Source organism: Podarcis filfolensis (genome assembly GCF_964270895.1).
Source record: "Podarcis filfolensis genome assembly, chromosome: 10".
Taxonomy (NCBI): domain Eukaryota; kingdom Metazoa; phylum Chordata; class Lepidosauria; order Squamata; family Lacertidae; genus Podarcis; species Podarcis filfolensis.
The window spans coordinates 71,168,459-71,183,483 of record NC_139612.1 but is presented as its reverse complement, the minus strand read 5'-3'; the positions used below and the strand labels follow the sequence as shown (position 1 = coordinate 71,183,483).

Sequence of the window (15,025 nt, the reverse complement as noted above, 5' to 3'; positions counted from 1 at the left end):
GTCTTCAGAGTCACGTACCATCTGGTTCTGCTCACACTTCAGACATGTCTCCATTCATACCATTTGGCATACTAGATATATCTTCAGTTATACCATAAGGTCATTTTCTGGCCTCACACTCCATCATGTTGAATAGGGGAGAATTGAAAGGTCAAGAAATTGGCAGCTCTTCCCCAGCTCAGAATTTAATCCAAGCCATAGAAGAATTTTAGGGACCTTAAATAGACTGTAGTCCTCCACTGGGCTGGTTTGTTGTGTTGGTTTTTTGGAAGGTGCAGCACAATTCCTCTGCATCATCTTTCAATAGCCTATTCTTTCCTTTGTTTTTCTTATTTTCTGATGGTAACAGCTGTTCGACAGTAGAATGGACTTAGATTCATAAAGGCCATAGAATCATAGAACTGTAGAGAGGGAAGGGACCAGAAAGGCCACCTCATCCAAACCTCTGCAATGAAGAAATCTTCGTTGAACCCACAACCCTGAGATTTGTCATGAAATTCTACTCATAGTGATCCAGAGCAGATTCCAGCAGATAGGTAGCAGAGTATAAATTTAAACACATTGCAGGATTCCCAAAAATAGACCCGAGGCAATTAATATTTCACACAGCAGAGCTTTACTGCTACTGAAGGCAAATGTGCATAATGGTCACAAACCCAATACAATCAGGATTGGAACAGTCCATAAGAAATCCAGTTGCAGCAGACTTAAATTTACAATCACATGTTGTTGTTGTTGTTTAGTCATTTAGTCGTGTCCGACTCTTCATGACCCCCTGGACCAGAGCACGCCAGGCACTCCTGTCTTCCACTGCCTCCTGCAGTTTGGTCAGACTCATGATGGTCTCTTTGAGAACACTGTCCCACCATCTCGTCCTCTGTCATCCCCTTCTCCTTGTGCCCTCCATCTTTCCCAACATCAGGGTCTTTTCCAGGGAGTCTTCTCATGAGGTGGCCAAAGTATTGGAGTCTCAGCTTCAGGATCTGTCCTTCCAGTGAGCACTCAGAGCTGATCTCCTTCAGAATGGAGAGGTTTGATCTTCTTGCAGTCCATGGGACTCTCAAGAGTCTCCTCCAGCACCACAATTCAAAAGCATCCATTCTTCGGCGATCAGCCTTCTTTATGGTCCAGCTCTCACTTCCATACATCACTACTGGGAAAACCATAGCTTGAACTATACGGACCTTTGTTGGTAAGGTGATGTCTCTGCTTTTTAGGCTGCTGTCTAGGTTTGTCATTGCTTTTCTCCCAAGAAGCAGGCATCTTTTAATTTCGTGACTGCTGTCACCATCTGCAGTGATCATGGAGCCCAAGAAAGTAAAATCTCTCACTGCCTCCATTTCTTCCCCTTCTATTTTCCAGGAAGTGATGGGCCCAGTGACCATGATCTTCATTTTTTTGATATTGAGCTTCAGACCATATTTTGCGCTCTCCTCTTTCACCCTCATTAAAAAGTTCTTTAATTCCTCCTCACCTTCTGCCATCAAGGTTTTATCATCTGCATATCTGAGGTTGTTGATATTTCTTCCGGCAATCTTAATTCCAGCTTGGGATTCATCCAGCCAAGCCTTTCGCATGATGCATTCTGCATATAATTAAGCAGGGAGACAATATACAGCCTTGTCGTACTCCTTGTCTCAGATTCTGCCAGTCATTTCTGCCAATTCCATATAGTCCATCACCTTCATCTGCCACTCTTCCAGGGTGGGTAAATCTTGTGTCTTCCAATACTTTGCAATAAGTATTCTTGCTGCTGTTGTTGCATACATAAAGAAAGTTCTATCCTTCTTTGGCACCAATTGGCCGACTATGCCCAAGAGGAAGGCCTCTGGTTTCTTCAGGAAGGTATATTTAAATACCTTTTTCATTTCATTATAGATCATCTCCCAGAAAGCCTTAATCTTTGGGCACGTCCACCGAAGGTGAAAGAATGTACCTTCATTTTCTTTACATTTCCAACATTTATTATCGGGCAGATGATATATTTTTGCAAGCTTGACTGGTGTCATGTACCACCTGTATATCATTTTCATAATATTCTCTCTTAAGGCATTGCATGCCGTAAATTTCATACCAGTGGTCCACAACTGTTCCCAGTCAGCAAACATAATGTTATGTCCAACATCTTGTGCCCATTTAATCATAGCAGATTTAACCGTTTCATCCTGCGTGTTCCATTTTATCAGCAAGTTATACATTCTTGAAAGTATCTTAGTTTTGGGATCTAACAGTTCTGTTTCCAATTTTGATTTTTCCACCTGGAAGCCAGTTTTTTTGTCCAAATTATAGGCCTCTCTTATTTGATAATAATGAAGCCAGTCTCACATTTTATCTTTTAATTTCTCAAAACTCTGCAATTTCAATTTGTCTCCTTCTTGTTCCAGAATTTCCCAATATTTCGGCCATTTGGCCTCCATATTGAGCTTTTTCTGAGCCTTTGCTTCCATCGGTGACAACCACCTTGGGGTTTTATTTTCAAGTAGGTCCTTATATCTTATCCAGACATTGAACAATGCTTTCCTGACAATATGGTTTTTAAATGCTTTATGTGCTTTAACCTTGTCGTACCACAAATATGCATGCCACCCAAAAACATTATTAAAACTTTCTAAGTCCAAAATGTCTGTGTTCTCAAGAAGCAGCCAATCTTTCAACCAGCAGAATGCTGCTGATTCATAGTAAAGTTTAAGGTCTGGCAGGGCAAATCCACCTCTTTCCTTTGCATCAGTTAATATTTTAAATTTTATTCTGGGCTTCTTGCCCTGCCAGACAAATCTAGAAATATCTCTCTGCCACTTCTTGAAACAATCCATTTTGTCCAAAATTTGCAGTGATTGAAACAAAAATAACATTCTTGGCAATACATTCATCTTTATAGCTGCAATTCGACCCAACAAGGAAAGCTTCAAATTTGACCATATTTCTAAGTCCTTTTTCACTTCTGACCAACATTTCTCATAGTTATCTTTAAATAAGTTTAAGTTCTTAGCAGTCATATTAACCCCCAGGTATTTTACTTTCTTAACCAATGTTAAACCTGTCTCCTTCTGAAACCTCTCTTTCTCAATTGGTGTTAAATTTTTCTCAAGAACTTTAGTTTTTAACTTGTTCAACTTGAATCCTGCCACATGACCAAATTCTTGAATCAGTTCTAATACTCTTTTAGTACTAGATTCTGGCTCCTGTAACGTCAAAACTAAGTCATCTGCGAAAGCTTTCAGTTTGTATTGTTTGGCTCCGACCTGTATACCTTTAATCAGACGGTCCCTTCTAATCATATTTAGCAAAACCTCCAGGACCGAAATAAACAGCAATGGGGAAATTGGGCAACCTTGTCGTGTCCCTTTCTCTATCTTGAATTCCTCTGTCACCACATTGTTAACAATTAGTTTAGCCTTTTGTTCTGAGTAAATTGCACTTATACCATTTTCAAACCCTTGACCAACCCCCATCCCCTGGAGATTTTTCTTCATAAAATTCCAAGAAATATTGTCAAAGGCTTTCTCCGCATCTACGAAAATTAAAACTGCTTTAGTATTGATGTTCACTTGCAACTTCTCCAAAATGTTAATTATATTCCTCGTGTTGTCAGACAAGTGTCTACCTGGGAGAAAGCCGGCTTGGTCCTTATGTATCTCTTCCACTAATACTTTTTTAAATCTATTAGCCAAAATATCAGCAAATATTTTATAATCCACATTGAGCAGGGATATGGGGCGGTAGTTCTTAAGTTGTGTCTTTTCAGACTCAGTTTTTGGTATAAGCGTAATATAGGCTTCCTTCCACGACTCTGGCGCTTTTTTCCCCTCCAAAATTTCATTACAAACCTCCTTTAGTGGTTGAATTATCCAGTCTTTCAAGGATCTATAATATTTTGAGGTTAGGCCATCTGGCCCTGGAGATTTGCCCAACTGCATATTCTGAATGGCACCTTCTACCTCCTGTTCTGTAATTTTATGGTTCAGCATTATCTTATTTTCTTGAGAGATTTTTTGTAATCCATTTGTTTTTAAAAATTGGTCTATATCAAACTCTTTCTGTGGCCCTTGTGTGTATAACTGTTTAAAATACCTCTGGAAGCATTTTCTAATTTCCACTGGATTCTGAATGTTCTTTCCTTCCACTTCCAAGTTAGTAATAGTGTTGAGCTTTTGTCTTTTTTTCATTTGCCAAGCTAGCAATTTTCCACATTTATTAGCTGATTCAAATGTCCTTTGTCTCATTTGTTTGATTTTCCATTCAATTTCCTGATTCATCATCTTCATATATTGCACTTGGTATAACTTTATATCTCTCAGAATCTCTTGTGACTTTGGTTTCGCTCTCAGTTTCTTCTCACCCTCTTTTATTTTTTCCAAAATTTTATCTTTTTTCTCATTTTGAGTTCTCTTCTTTATTGCATTCTGTTGAATTAGAAACCCCCTCATAACCGCTTTGCTTGCGTCCCAGATTACTCTTTTTTCAATGGTAGTGTTCATATTTATCTCAAAATAGTCTCTCAAGGTTTTTTGGGCCTTCTTGGTAACCTCTTGATCTCTAAACAAGGTGACATTCATCCTCCATCTGAAGGAACCGGTTGGTGTTAATTTCATCTCCATTTTCACAGCATTATGGTCGGAGCATGTTTTTGGGCAAATTTCCACTTTTCGGGTCTTAGGTGCCAGGCCTCTAGTTATCCATATTTGGTCAATTCTTTTCCGTGTCATTTTGGCTTCAGAAAAGAAGGTTCCCTCTCCACCCAAGGGGTTCTTAGTTCTCCAAATGTCAATCAAGTCCATATTGTCAGTCAATTCAAAAATGGTTTTTGGTAGTCTGCCATCTTTCGTAACTACCTGTCTCTGCGACTTGTCCATGTTTGTAGATACCACTCCGTTCATATCTCCCATCATAATGATGTTGTAGTCCATATAGTCTAACAATGTCTCATGCAACTTCTTAAAAAATTCAGATTTCCCCTCATTTGGTGCATAAACTCCTACTATCAAAAATTTTCCTCCTTGTGTTTGAATTTCGATTGCCACAAATCTTCCTTGATCATCTTTAAAAATGAATTTCGGTGATAGGCTCTCTTTTGCATAAATAACTACTACTCTCTTTTTAACCTTGTCCGATGAAATAAACTCTTGACCCAATCTTTTATTAATCAATACTTTCCTGTGTAGCCTTATCACATGTGTTTCCTGTAAACAAATCAAGTCCAATTGTTCCTTTTTCAGTAAATGAAAGACTTTCCTCCTTTTCTCCGGGGAGTTAAATCCATGAATGTTCCAACTTAATAGTTGCAGAGACATGGTGTATTTATTTTGCTTTTCCTCCAACTGCTCCCAATAATTCCTCTTGTTCTGATGGTGGTATCACTTTCTCTAGTTTGTCCAATCCCAAAGGTGGTGGTACTATGTCTAGTACTCCTGGTTTTATGGCTCTTAGTTCTTCTACAGCTTCTTTTTGCAGGTCTTCTCCGTGTTCTCTCAAATTTTTTTCTTTATCTTCCACTGATCTTATTTTAAACTTTTCCCCTTTAAAAGTAAAGGATAGGCCTTGGGGGAATTCCCACCTAAAAATGGTTCTATTTCCTCTCAACAGGGCCACCAAATCTCCGTAATTAGACCTAAGGTCCAAAAGATGTTTCAGAATGTCCTTAAATATCTCCACTCTTGATTCGTTTATTTCCAGGGTCTTCTGGAAGTGCAGACTCAGTATTTTGTCTCTCTCCTCTTTTGATCGGAGGGTAATCAAACAGTCTCTCGACCTGTTCTTTCTCCCTCCTCTTCCAAGTCTAAAGGCACTTACTATCTTGCTTATCATCCAAGTTCCAAAAGTCTGCAAATTCCTGTGTAAGAAAATCACTTAGGCTGTCTTTTTCAAGTTCAGGTACCGCCCTGATTCTCAGATTAGTCTGTTTCTCCCTCAGTTCAATCATAGACAAAAGCAACTGATGGTCCCCAAGCTGTTTGCATATCGGTGTTATCTTTTCCTCTACAGCCGCTGCTTTTTCCCTTGCTTCCTCAGCTGTCTTTCGATTAGAAGTAGATTCTTGCAGCAGTTTTTCAATGGATTCTGTATTGGAATTCACCTTCTGCCCCAGGTTGTTAATGCTGATAGTATTTTGGTCAATTTTAGTTGTTGCTTCAGTAACTTGTTTGCTTAATTTTTCCAATGTTTCATAAATTTTATTTAGTACTGAAGTAAATCCCTCTTCCGAGGCCATTCCCTTTGACCCAGCTTGTACAGGATCTTCCCCCTGTGGTGCAGGAGGGCCGGATGCAGATGGTCTACGCTGCTGGGATACTGCACTGGTCTGCTGCAATCTGACCTTGCCCGATCTTGTTATTTTTTCATCCATCACACTTTGTCTGAGAATCAAGGTCAGTCCCATGGCCAAAGCTTGTTTTGCAGTGGAAATTCCCAAGCTAATTGAAAATGGAAAATTCCCCAACTGGTTGTAACAATTTCAGTGTTCCTCTAGGGGGACACAGTAGCAGTCAATAATATTGCAATAGAGTATCTTTCCAACTTTTCCAAAGTCCCCCTTCAACAAAATAGGCAACAGTTTCAAGTCCAATGAAGCCCTTCAACAAGTATCTCCCTTGCAGAGTTAACTGTCAAAAAGTTACATTGTCCAGAAATAGTGCGACTCTCAGTACAGCAGTTCTAATAATCCTGGCAATCCGTTCCCAAGGATTAAGTGGTGGTCTTTATTCCCTTTTCTCTCCTTCTTTTCTTTTTTTGCAGGCAAAAAGTTACTTTCCCCTCTTCCCTCCCCTCTCCTGCAATTCAGGGAGGGAATTCTTTTGTTTTGACGTTCGGATTTGAGACTTTTAAACGCAGTTCTCCAGGTCTTAGCTTAAACAGTCTTTGCTTTGATCTGTATACAGAAAGCGGAAGGCGGACTTCCTGTTTACGCCTTCCCGCTTCAGTGCCAAATTAGTCCCTTTTTTCCCTTTCATCCCCAATCTTTAAGCTTCACCTACTCACGGGTAGTTGTTTAGTAGCCGAATTGTCACAGGAAAAAGGTCAGCGCTCTCCGGCAACAGCTGCGCGGCTTCACTCCACGGAAAGAGCAATTGACTCTCAGCACCGTGCCACACTCCCCTGTTACGCTCCGGAGCCCCTCGCGGGGTTCCCTCGCGAATTGGGGGGGCGCTGAAGGTGCCCGCCGAGTCCCACGGTCACAGGCTTCACCCGCCTGTGATTTTCAAAAGGGTCCCCGCTTCGCCGTAGCGGCAAGACCCGATTTCCGCGGAGCTACTCCCTCCAGACTAGAGGGAATCCGCCATTGCCGATGGCACCGCCTCCGGAAGTTCCTCCTTTCCCAATTTTATATTAAAGCTGTATATTAAAGAAATATTATATTAAAGCTTTTATATTATAAATAATATTTCAAATTCCCCTATACCCCTCGTTCCCCTTCATCCATGTTTGATCTTTCTCTCTCTCTAGAATCATAGAATCATAGAATAGAATCATAGAATCATAGAGTTGGAAGAGACCACAAGGGCCATCGAGTCCAACCCCCTGCCAAGCAGGAAACACCATCAGAGCACTCCTGACATATGGTTGTCAAGCCTCTGCTTAAAGACCTCCAAAGAAGGAGACTCCACCACACTCCTTGGCAGCAAATTCCACTGTCGAACAGCTCTTACTGTCAGGAAGTTCTTCCTAATGTTTAGGTGGAATCTTCTTTCTTGTAGTTTGGATCCATTGCTCCGTGTCCGCTTCTCTGGAGCAGCAGAAAACAACCTTTCTCCCTCCTCTATGTGACATCCTTTTATATATTTGAACATGGCTATCATATCACCCCTTAACCTCCTCTTCTCCAGGCTAAACATGCCCAGCTCCCTTAGCCGTTCCTCATAAGGCATCGTTTCCAGGCCTTTGACCATTTTGGTTGCCCTCCTCTGGACATGTTCCAGTTTGTCAATGTCCTTCTTGAACTGTGGTGCCCAGAACTGGACACAGTACTCCAGGTGAGGTCTGACCAGAGCAGAATACAGTGGCACTATTACTTCCCTTGATCTAGATGCTATACTCCTATTGATGCAGCCCAGAATTGCATTGGCTTTTTTAGCTGCCGCGTCACACTGTTGGCTCATGTCAAGTTTGTGGTCAACCAAGACTCCTAGATCCTTTTCACATGTAGTGCTCTCAAGCCAGGTGTCACCCATCTTGTATTTGTGCCTCTCATTTTTTTTGCCCAAGTGCAATACTTTACATTTCTCCCTGTTAAAATTCATCTTGTTTGTTTTGGCCCAGTTCTCTAATCTGTTAAGGTCGTTTTGAAGTGTGATCCTGTCCTCTGGGGTGTTAGCCACCCCTCCCAGTTTGGTGTCATCTGCAAATTTGATCAGGATGCCCTTGAGTCCATCATCCAAGTCGTTGATAAAGATGTTGAATAAGACCGGGCCCAAGACAGAACCCTGTGGCACCCCACTAGTCACTCTTCTCCAGGATGAAGAGGAACCATTGATGAGCACCCTTTGGGTTCGGTCAGTCAGCCAGTTACAAATCCACTGAGTGGTAGCATAGTCAAGACCGCATTTTACCAGCTTCTTTACAAGAATATCATGGGGCACCTTGTCAAATGCCTTGCTGAAATCAAGGTAGGCTACATCCACTGCGTTCCCTTCATCTACCAGGCTTGTAATTCTGTCAAAAAACGAGATCAGGTTAGTCTGACATGACTTATTTTTCAGAAATCCATGCTGACTATTGGTGATCACAGCATTCCTTTCTAGGTGCTCACAGACTGTTTGCTTAATGATCTGCTCCAGAATCTTCCCTGGTATTGATGTCAGACTGACTGGGCGGTAATTATTTGGGTCCTCTCTTTTCCCCTTTTTGAAAATAGGGACAACATTTGCCCTCCTCCAGTCTGCCAGGACTTCGCCTGTTCTCCAGGAATTCTCAAAGATGACTGCCAGTGGTTCTGAAATCACATCTGCCAGTTCTTTTAATACTCTTGGATGCAGTTCCTCTGGCCCTGGAGACTTGAATACATCTAGACTAGCCAAGTATTCTTGTACTATCTCCTTAGTTATTCTGGGCTGTGTTTCCTCTGCTGAATCATTTGCTCCAAATTCTTCAGGTCGGGCATTGTTTTCTTTATCGGAGAAGACTGAGGCAAAGAAGGCATTGAGGAGTTCAGCCCTTTCTGTGTCCCCTGTTTGCATTTCACCATCTTCTCCTCTGAGTGACCCCACTGTTTCTTTGTTCTTCCTTTTGCTACGAACATACCCATAAAAGCCTTTTTTGTTGCTTTTAACCTCTCTAGCAAGCCTGAGTTCATTCTGTGCTTTAGCTTTTCTGACTTTGTGTCTACACGTGCTGGCTATTTGTTTGAATTCCTCTTTGGTGGTTTCCCCCCTTTTCCATTTTTTGTACACATCCTTTTTTAATCTTAACTCAGTTAAAAGTTCCTTAGATAGCCACCCTGGCTTCTTTAGGCACCTTCCATGTTTCCGTCTCATTGGTATTGCCTGAAGTTGTGCTTTTACTATCTCCCTCTTAACAAACTCCCAGCCATCATGAACTCCCTTTCCTTTTAGTATTACTGTCCATGGTATCTCACCAAGCACTTCCCTAAGTTTTATGAAGTCGGCTTTCTTAAAGTCGAGAAATTGAGTCCTAGTATGCTTGGCTGCTCCTTTCCGCTGTATAGTAAACTTCAGAAGAGCATGATCACTCGCGCCTAATGATCCTTCCACTTCTACCCCACTAACCAGGTCATCAACATTGGTTAGGACCAGATCTAAAATGGCTGTTCCTCTTGTTGCTTCTCCCACTTTCTGGACAATGAAGTTGTCTGCAAGGCCAGTGAGGAATCTGTTTGACCTTATGCTCTTGGCTGAGTTTGACATCCAACAAATATCCGGGTAATTGAAGTCCCCCATTACTACTATCTCCCTTCCTTTTGCATGCTTGGCCATCTGTTCCAGGAAGGCATCATCTATGTCCTCCGTTTGGCTTGGGGATCTATAGTAAACTCCCACAATGAGGTCACTGTTATTCTTCTCTCCCTTAATTTTGACCCAAATGCTCTCACTTTGGCTTTGAGGTTCTAAATCTTGGATCTCTTCACAGGTATACACATCCCTGACATATAACGCCACTCCTCCTCCTTTCTTGTCTGGTCTGTTTCTCTGAAATAGATTGTATCCCTCCATTATTACATTCCAATCGTGGGACTTATCCCACCAGGTTTCAGTGATTCCTATTATGTCATATTTAGTTTGCTGTACCAAGAGCTCAAGCTCATCTTGTTTATTTCCCATACTTTGCGCATTAGTGTACAGACATTGAAGTCCATTAATCATTCCCCCGTGTCTCTTATTTAAGGATTTTTTCCTCCCACCACTAGGTCTGCGTGCTGTTTGCTCCATTCGGTCTATGACATTTGGATGATCATCTTCATCAATTGATAGACTCCTACCTTCAGGAGCACTGTCTCCCTCCCCCACATTAGTCAGTTTAAAGCCCTCCTGATGAGGTTTCTGAGATTTTTGGCAAAAACATTCCTCCCAACCGTTGTGAGGTGCAGCCCATCGCTTGCCAGAAGTCCATCTTCAAGAAACTGCATTCTGTGATCTAAGAATCCAAACCGTTCCTGTTTACACCATTTGCGAAGCCAGTTGTTCACTTCCACTATTTTCCCCTCTCTCCCTGGGCCACGTCGTTCAACTGGGAGGACAGATGAGATGACAATTTGTGCATTTAATTGCTTCAGTTTCCTGCCCAGAGCCTCGTAATCTCTTTTGATCTTCTGGAGGCTATTGCTTGCGGTGTCATTGGTTCCCACATGAACCAAGAGGAAGGGGTATTTGTCAGTGGGTTTTATGATTCCTTGCAGTCGTTCAGTTACATCTTGGATCTTAGCCCCGGGGAGACAGCACACTTCCCGAGACATCTTGTCAGGCCCACAGATCACTGCTTCTGTTCTCTCTTTTTACTTCTTCCATCTTGTTGTGTTGTTATAATTTAATCATTGTTCAGCTGATTCTTTTATTATTTCCTCACCTACCCCTGTGCGTTTTACACGTTATCTATTAATATTCCAGTTTTGGAACCCTATTTTTTCATATATTCCTTCAGGGAGTGAAGGAATATATGTGAAGGCCCCTGTCTCTTTTTCTTTTTTCTAAAATAGTTTTTATTAAGTTTCTTACAAATATAACACGTACTATGACAAAAAAGAAAGAAACAAAATCACAAACTTAACAAAAAAAGTAAATAGGAAAAAGAGGGGGGGAAATACATGTCAACAAACACCTAAGCAATACAAATTAATTGGTTATTTAAACTTCTAACATCATAAACATGTTTTGGACTTCCTCTGATCCCTCCCATCTGAATTTCCTTGTATTTAAATGCAGCAGTTTTCTAACATCATTATTAAAACACCGTATTCCAATTAAAATAAAATTTCTTAACTTATCTTAAGGTTCTAAATCTCAATTATTTAACTAACTCTTAATTTCCTGTCTCTTTTTCTGTCTCTACAGATCTCCAAGTGGCAGTGGGTTGACATGTCTCCACTCCCGTACACTGCATGGGCACCCGGGGAGCCCAGTGGGACAGGTGGCATTGAGAAGTGTGCCGAACTGAAAACTAATGGTGAGAAAGGGGGGGTGTATCACAATATGCCTTTGGGAGTGCCAGCAGTCATCTTCTTCTATACTGTGTGCCACTCGTGGCCTGGTTGAAAGCAGTCCAAGGGTGAGTGCATAGAGAAGAAGAACTTGTCCCTAGCCACCTCCTGCCTGAGCAAACCAGCAGGTCAGTTGGCCATGTCAGCAGAAGGGAGGCTTTCACAAACCAGCGACCTGCCTATTCAGTGTGGTGTAGTGGTTAAGAGCGGTAGTCACGTAATCTGGGGAACCAGGTTCGCGTCTCCGCTCCTCCACATGCAGCTGCTGGGTGAACTTGGGCCAGTCACAATTCTTTGAAGTCTCTCAGCCCCACTCACCTCACAGAGTGTTTGTTGTGGGGGAGGAAGGGAAAGGAAAATGTTAGCCGCTTTGAGACTCCGTAAAGGGAGTGAAAGGCGGGATATCAAATCCAAACTCCCCTTCCTCCTCCTCTTCTTCTTCTTCTTCTTCTTCTTCTTCTTCTTCTTTGAGAAAGTCTCTCGGGTCCCAATGGAGCAGGAAAGACAATTTATGTATGAAACCGCGACTGCGTGGATGAAGAGTGGCAGATTTCAGTGGATGGATTATGCCAAAATGGCAAAAATGACCGGAAGAATCAGAAATCAGAAAGACCAAAATTCTAATAAGGAATGGGGGGAATTTATAATTTATCTTAATAAACCATTGTAAACAGCTAAAATCTTTAGTAGGATTGGAAGAACACTTGTAGTTTAATGGCAAATTTGGGATACAATGGAGAGGTAAAACATTTGGACTTGGATTATTATAAAAGATGCAGGAGAAAATGGTTCATAAAAGGACCCACAAAGGGGGGGAGCGAAGTTAAGGAGGTTCTTTGTCTTTATGCTGTATGTTGGATATGTGATTGTAAAACTTCGATCTGAAATTAGATAGATAGATGATAGATGATAGATGATAGATGATAGATGATAGATGATAGATGATAGATGATAGATGATAGATGATAGATAGATGATAGATATAGATAGATGATAGATAGATAGATAGATAGATAGATAGGTAGATATAGATAGATGATAGATAGATAGATAGATAGATGATAGATAGATAGATAGATAGATAGATAGATAGATGATAGATAGATGATAGATAGATGATAGATGATAGATGATAGATAGATAGATGGTAGATGATAGATGATAGACGATATAGATAGATGATTGATAGATAGATGATAGATAGATAGATAGATAGATTGAGATAGATAGATGATAGATAGATGATTGATAGATAGATATAGATAGATAGATAGATAGATGATAGATGATAGATGATATAGATAGATGATTGATAGATAGATGATAGATGATAGATAGATAGATAGATAGATAGATTAGATAGATATAGATAGATAGATAGATAGATAGATAGATAGATATAGATAGAGATAGATAGATAGATAGATAGATAGACAGATAGATAGATAGATAGATGATAGATAGATAGAGATGATATAGATAGATGATATAGATAGATGATAGATGATAGATGATAGATAGATAGAGATAGATAGATAGATGATAGAGAGAGAGAGAGAGAGAGAGAGAGATGATAGATAGATAGATGATAGATAGATATATAGATAGATAGGGAGAGAGAGTCTCTTGGAGGTGCCCCAACCTGCTTTGGTTTATCCAAGCAGCAGCAAGGAAAACACAGGCAGAATATTCTTGGGTAGTAAATGCAAAATGGTAGCTTCAACCATGTGCTCTAAGCTTGGAGCCCATGTAGGCATGTCTTTCTTGACCATGGTGCAAAGAGTGGGGGGGGGGACAAGGAGTGAAGACTTCACTTACTCCCTCATCAGAGAAGAGGGGGCATGACCTAGTGAACCCAGGAGCACACCTCTATGATCTTAACCCATTCATACACAAACTAACACTCATGCACAGTTATGTTTGGCTGAAATAAATAAAACATTAACAAAAAATACAAAACCAAACTGAACCATTTCCTACATAAATCGCTGCAGTCCGGAATTGTCCTAGATTCTGTCAATTACAATGAAAACAAAAATCGCTTGGTCAAATGTGTGGAGTGGAAACTGCCATCCAATTTAATTTATTGGGATCATTTTGCCAGGTCTGAATTAAGATTTTCTTTCAGCGGGAAGAAGCCATGAAAGGACAGGGACACCTGACACCTTTTCTCTCTTTCCCCCTCTAGATTACCTGCAGTGGAATGACCGTGACTGTGAAACTGCCCTTTCCTATCTCTGCAGATATTCCAGGTACTGAGGGCAGCCGTTTATCGAGGCTTCAACACGCTCAGTGACCTTTGAGGAATATGGGGCTGAATTCTGCCTTCCAATGCCCCTTCCCCATAGGCTGCCTGTGGGTCAGATCTTCTCTTCTCTGGCCTCTGATACTTTCTCTCAAATCAGCACAAGGGCTTGGAGTTTCTCTGTCTCCTCTCCTTTCATCCATTCATAGCATCTTTGGTTTACAGAAGTTCTGGCATCTCCACCTGAGTGTCCTGGAGAAATTGCTTTTCTGCCCCAAGGGGAACATTAAAAAAAATGTTGTTGGTTGTTGGCATTCCTCTGTCTTGAGAGATAATGGATTGCGCTTCTGGGGGTCAAACTTCCTGGGTGGAAGTCTGGACACAGTGTACAGAGGATGCAAAAGTCCTGCCCCACTTGTAAATGTCCTGTTGCCCTGTGCTTCTGCATCAGTCTGTGTCAGGGAACTGCCATCAGCTCAGAGGCGAGAGGTGGAAGGGCAGCTGGATTACAGAGAGCCTCCAAAGATCGTGGGAAGCAGCACTTCCTCAGTGGAGGAGGGAGGCCCCACCTCTAGTGGGGAAGAGCTGCAGGCTCGGAGGATGCAAGGAAGAGCCAAGACACCTTGCCTGAAGAAAGTGGGGAGGAGGGAGGTCCCCCTTTACCCAAGCCTTCCCTGCGCAGTAGGTTTTCACGCAGAGAGGGGAGGCGTCAGATGGGGGTCAAGAGACTACTCTGCTGGGGAAAGTTTAAGGACCGCCCACTCTCAGATTCTGCTAGTGACTGAGCAAGACATGGAATTGAGGCTTTCTGCAATGTAAATGCTTCACACCAATCATAAAGCTTTTGAAAAGACCAGTGAGGGATCTTGCCTGTTTGCTCTCAAGCAACCACCTAATAGGCACAATAGCAATCTGAGAGTCCCTCCATATCTTCTGCAAATTGCTCTGCAGCTGGCACACTTCATTCCTCCTCTCCACGCCCTGGGAAGGCCCATAGTTGGCCATAAATGGGCTCATCCCCATGGACACATGTTCAGCGTTGTTATACGCAAACTCAGCTACCGCCAATTTCTCCACCCACCCAATCATTCTGCCTCTCACTGACGTCGCAGCGTAGGTACAGCTGCAATATGCCG

At 41.7% G+C, this 15,025-nt stretch overlaps 1 protein-coding gene across 5 annotated transcripts in view; it reads left to right on the top strand.

Annotated features, from left to right (window-relative positions):
* Positions 1-14,027, top strand: part of LOC310743107 (C-type lectin-like) — a 37,742-nt gene extending 23,715 nt beyond the window's left edge. For all 5 annotated transcript variants that reach the window (XM_083573223.1, XM_083573221.1, XM_083573222.1 and 2 more), the window contains 2 exons: positions 11,499-11,610; positions 13,833-14,027. In XM_083573223.1, coding sequence (XP_083429349.1) covers positions 11,499-11,610; positions 13,833-13,903 — 183 coding nt within the window. In that variant the 3' untranslated portion in view covers positions 13,904-14,027. The remainder of the gene's footprint in view (positions 1-11,498; positions 11,611-13,832) is intronic.
* Positions 14,028-15,025: the final 998 nt, after the last annotated feature.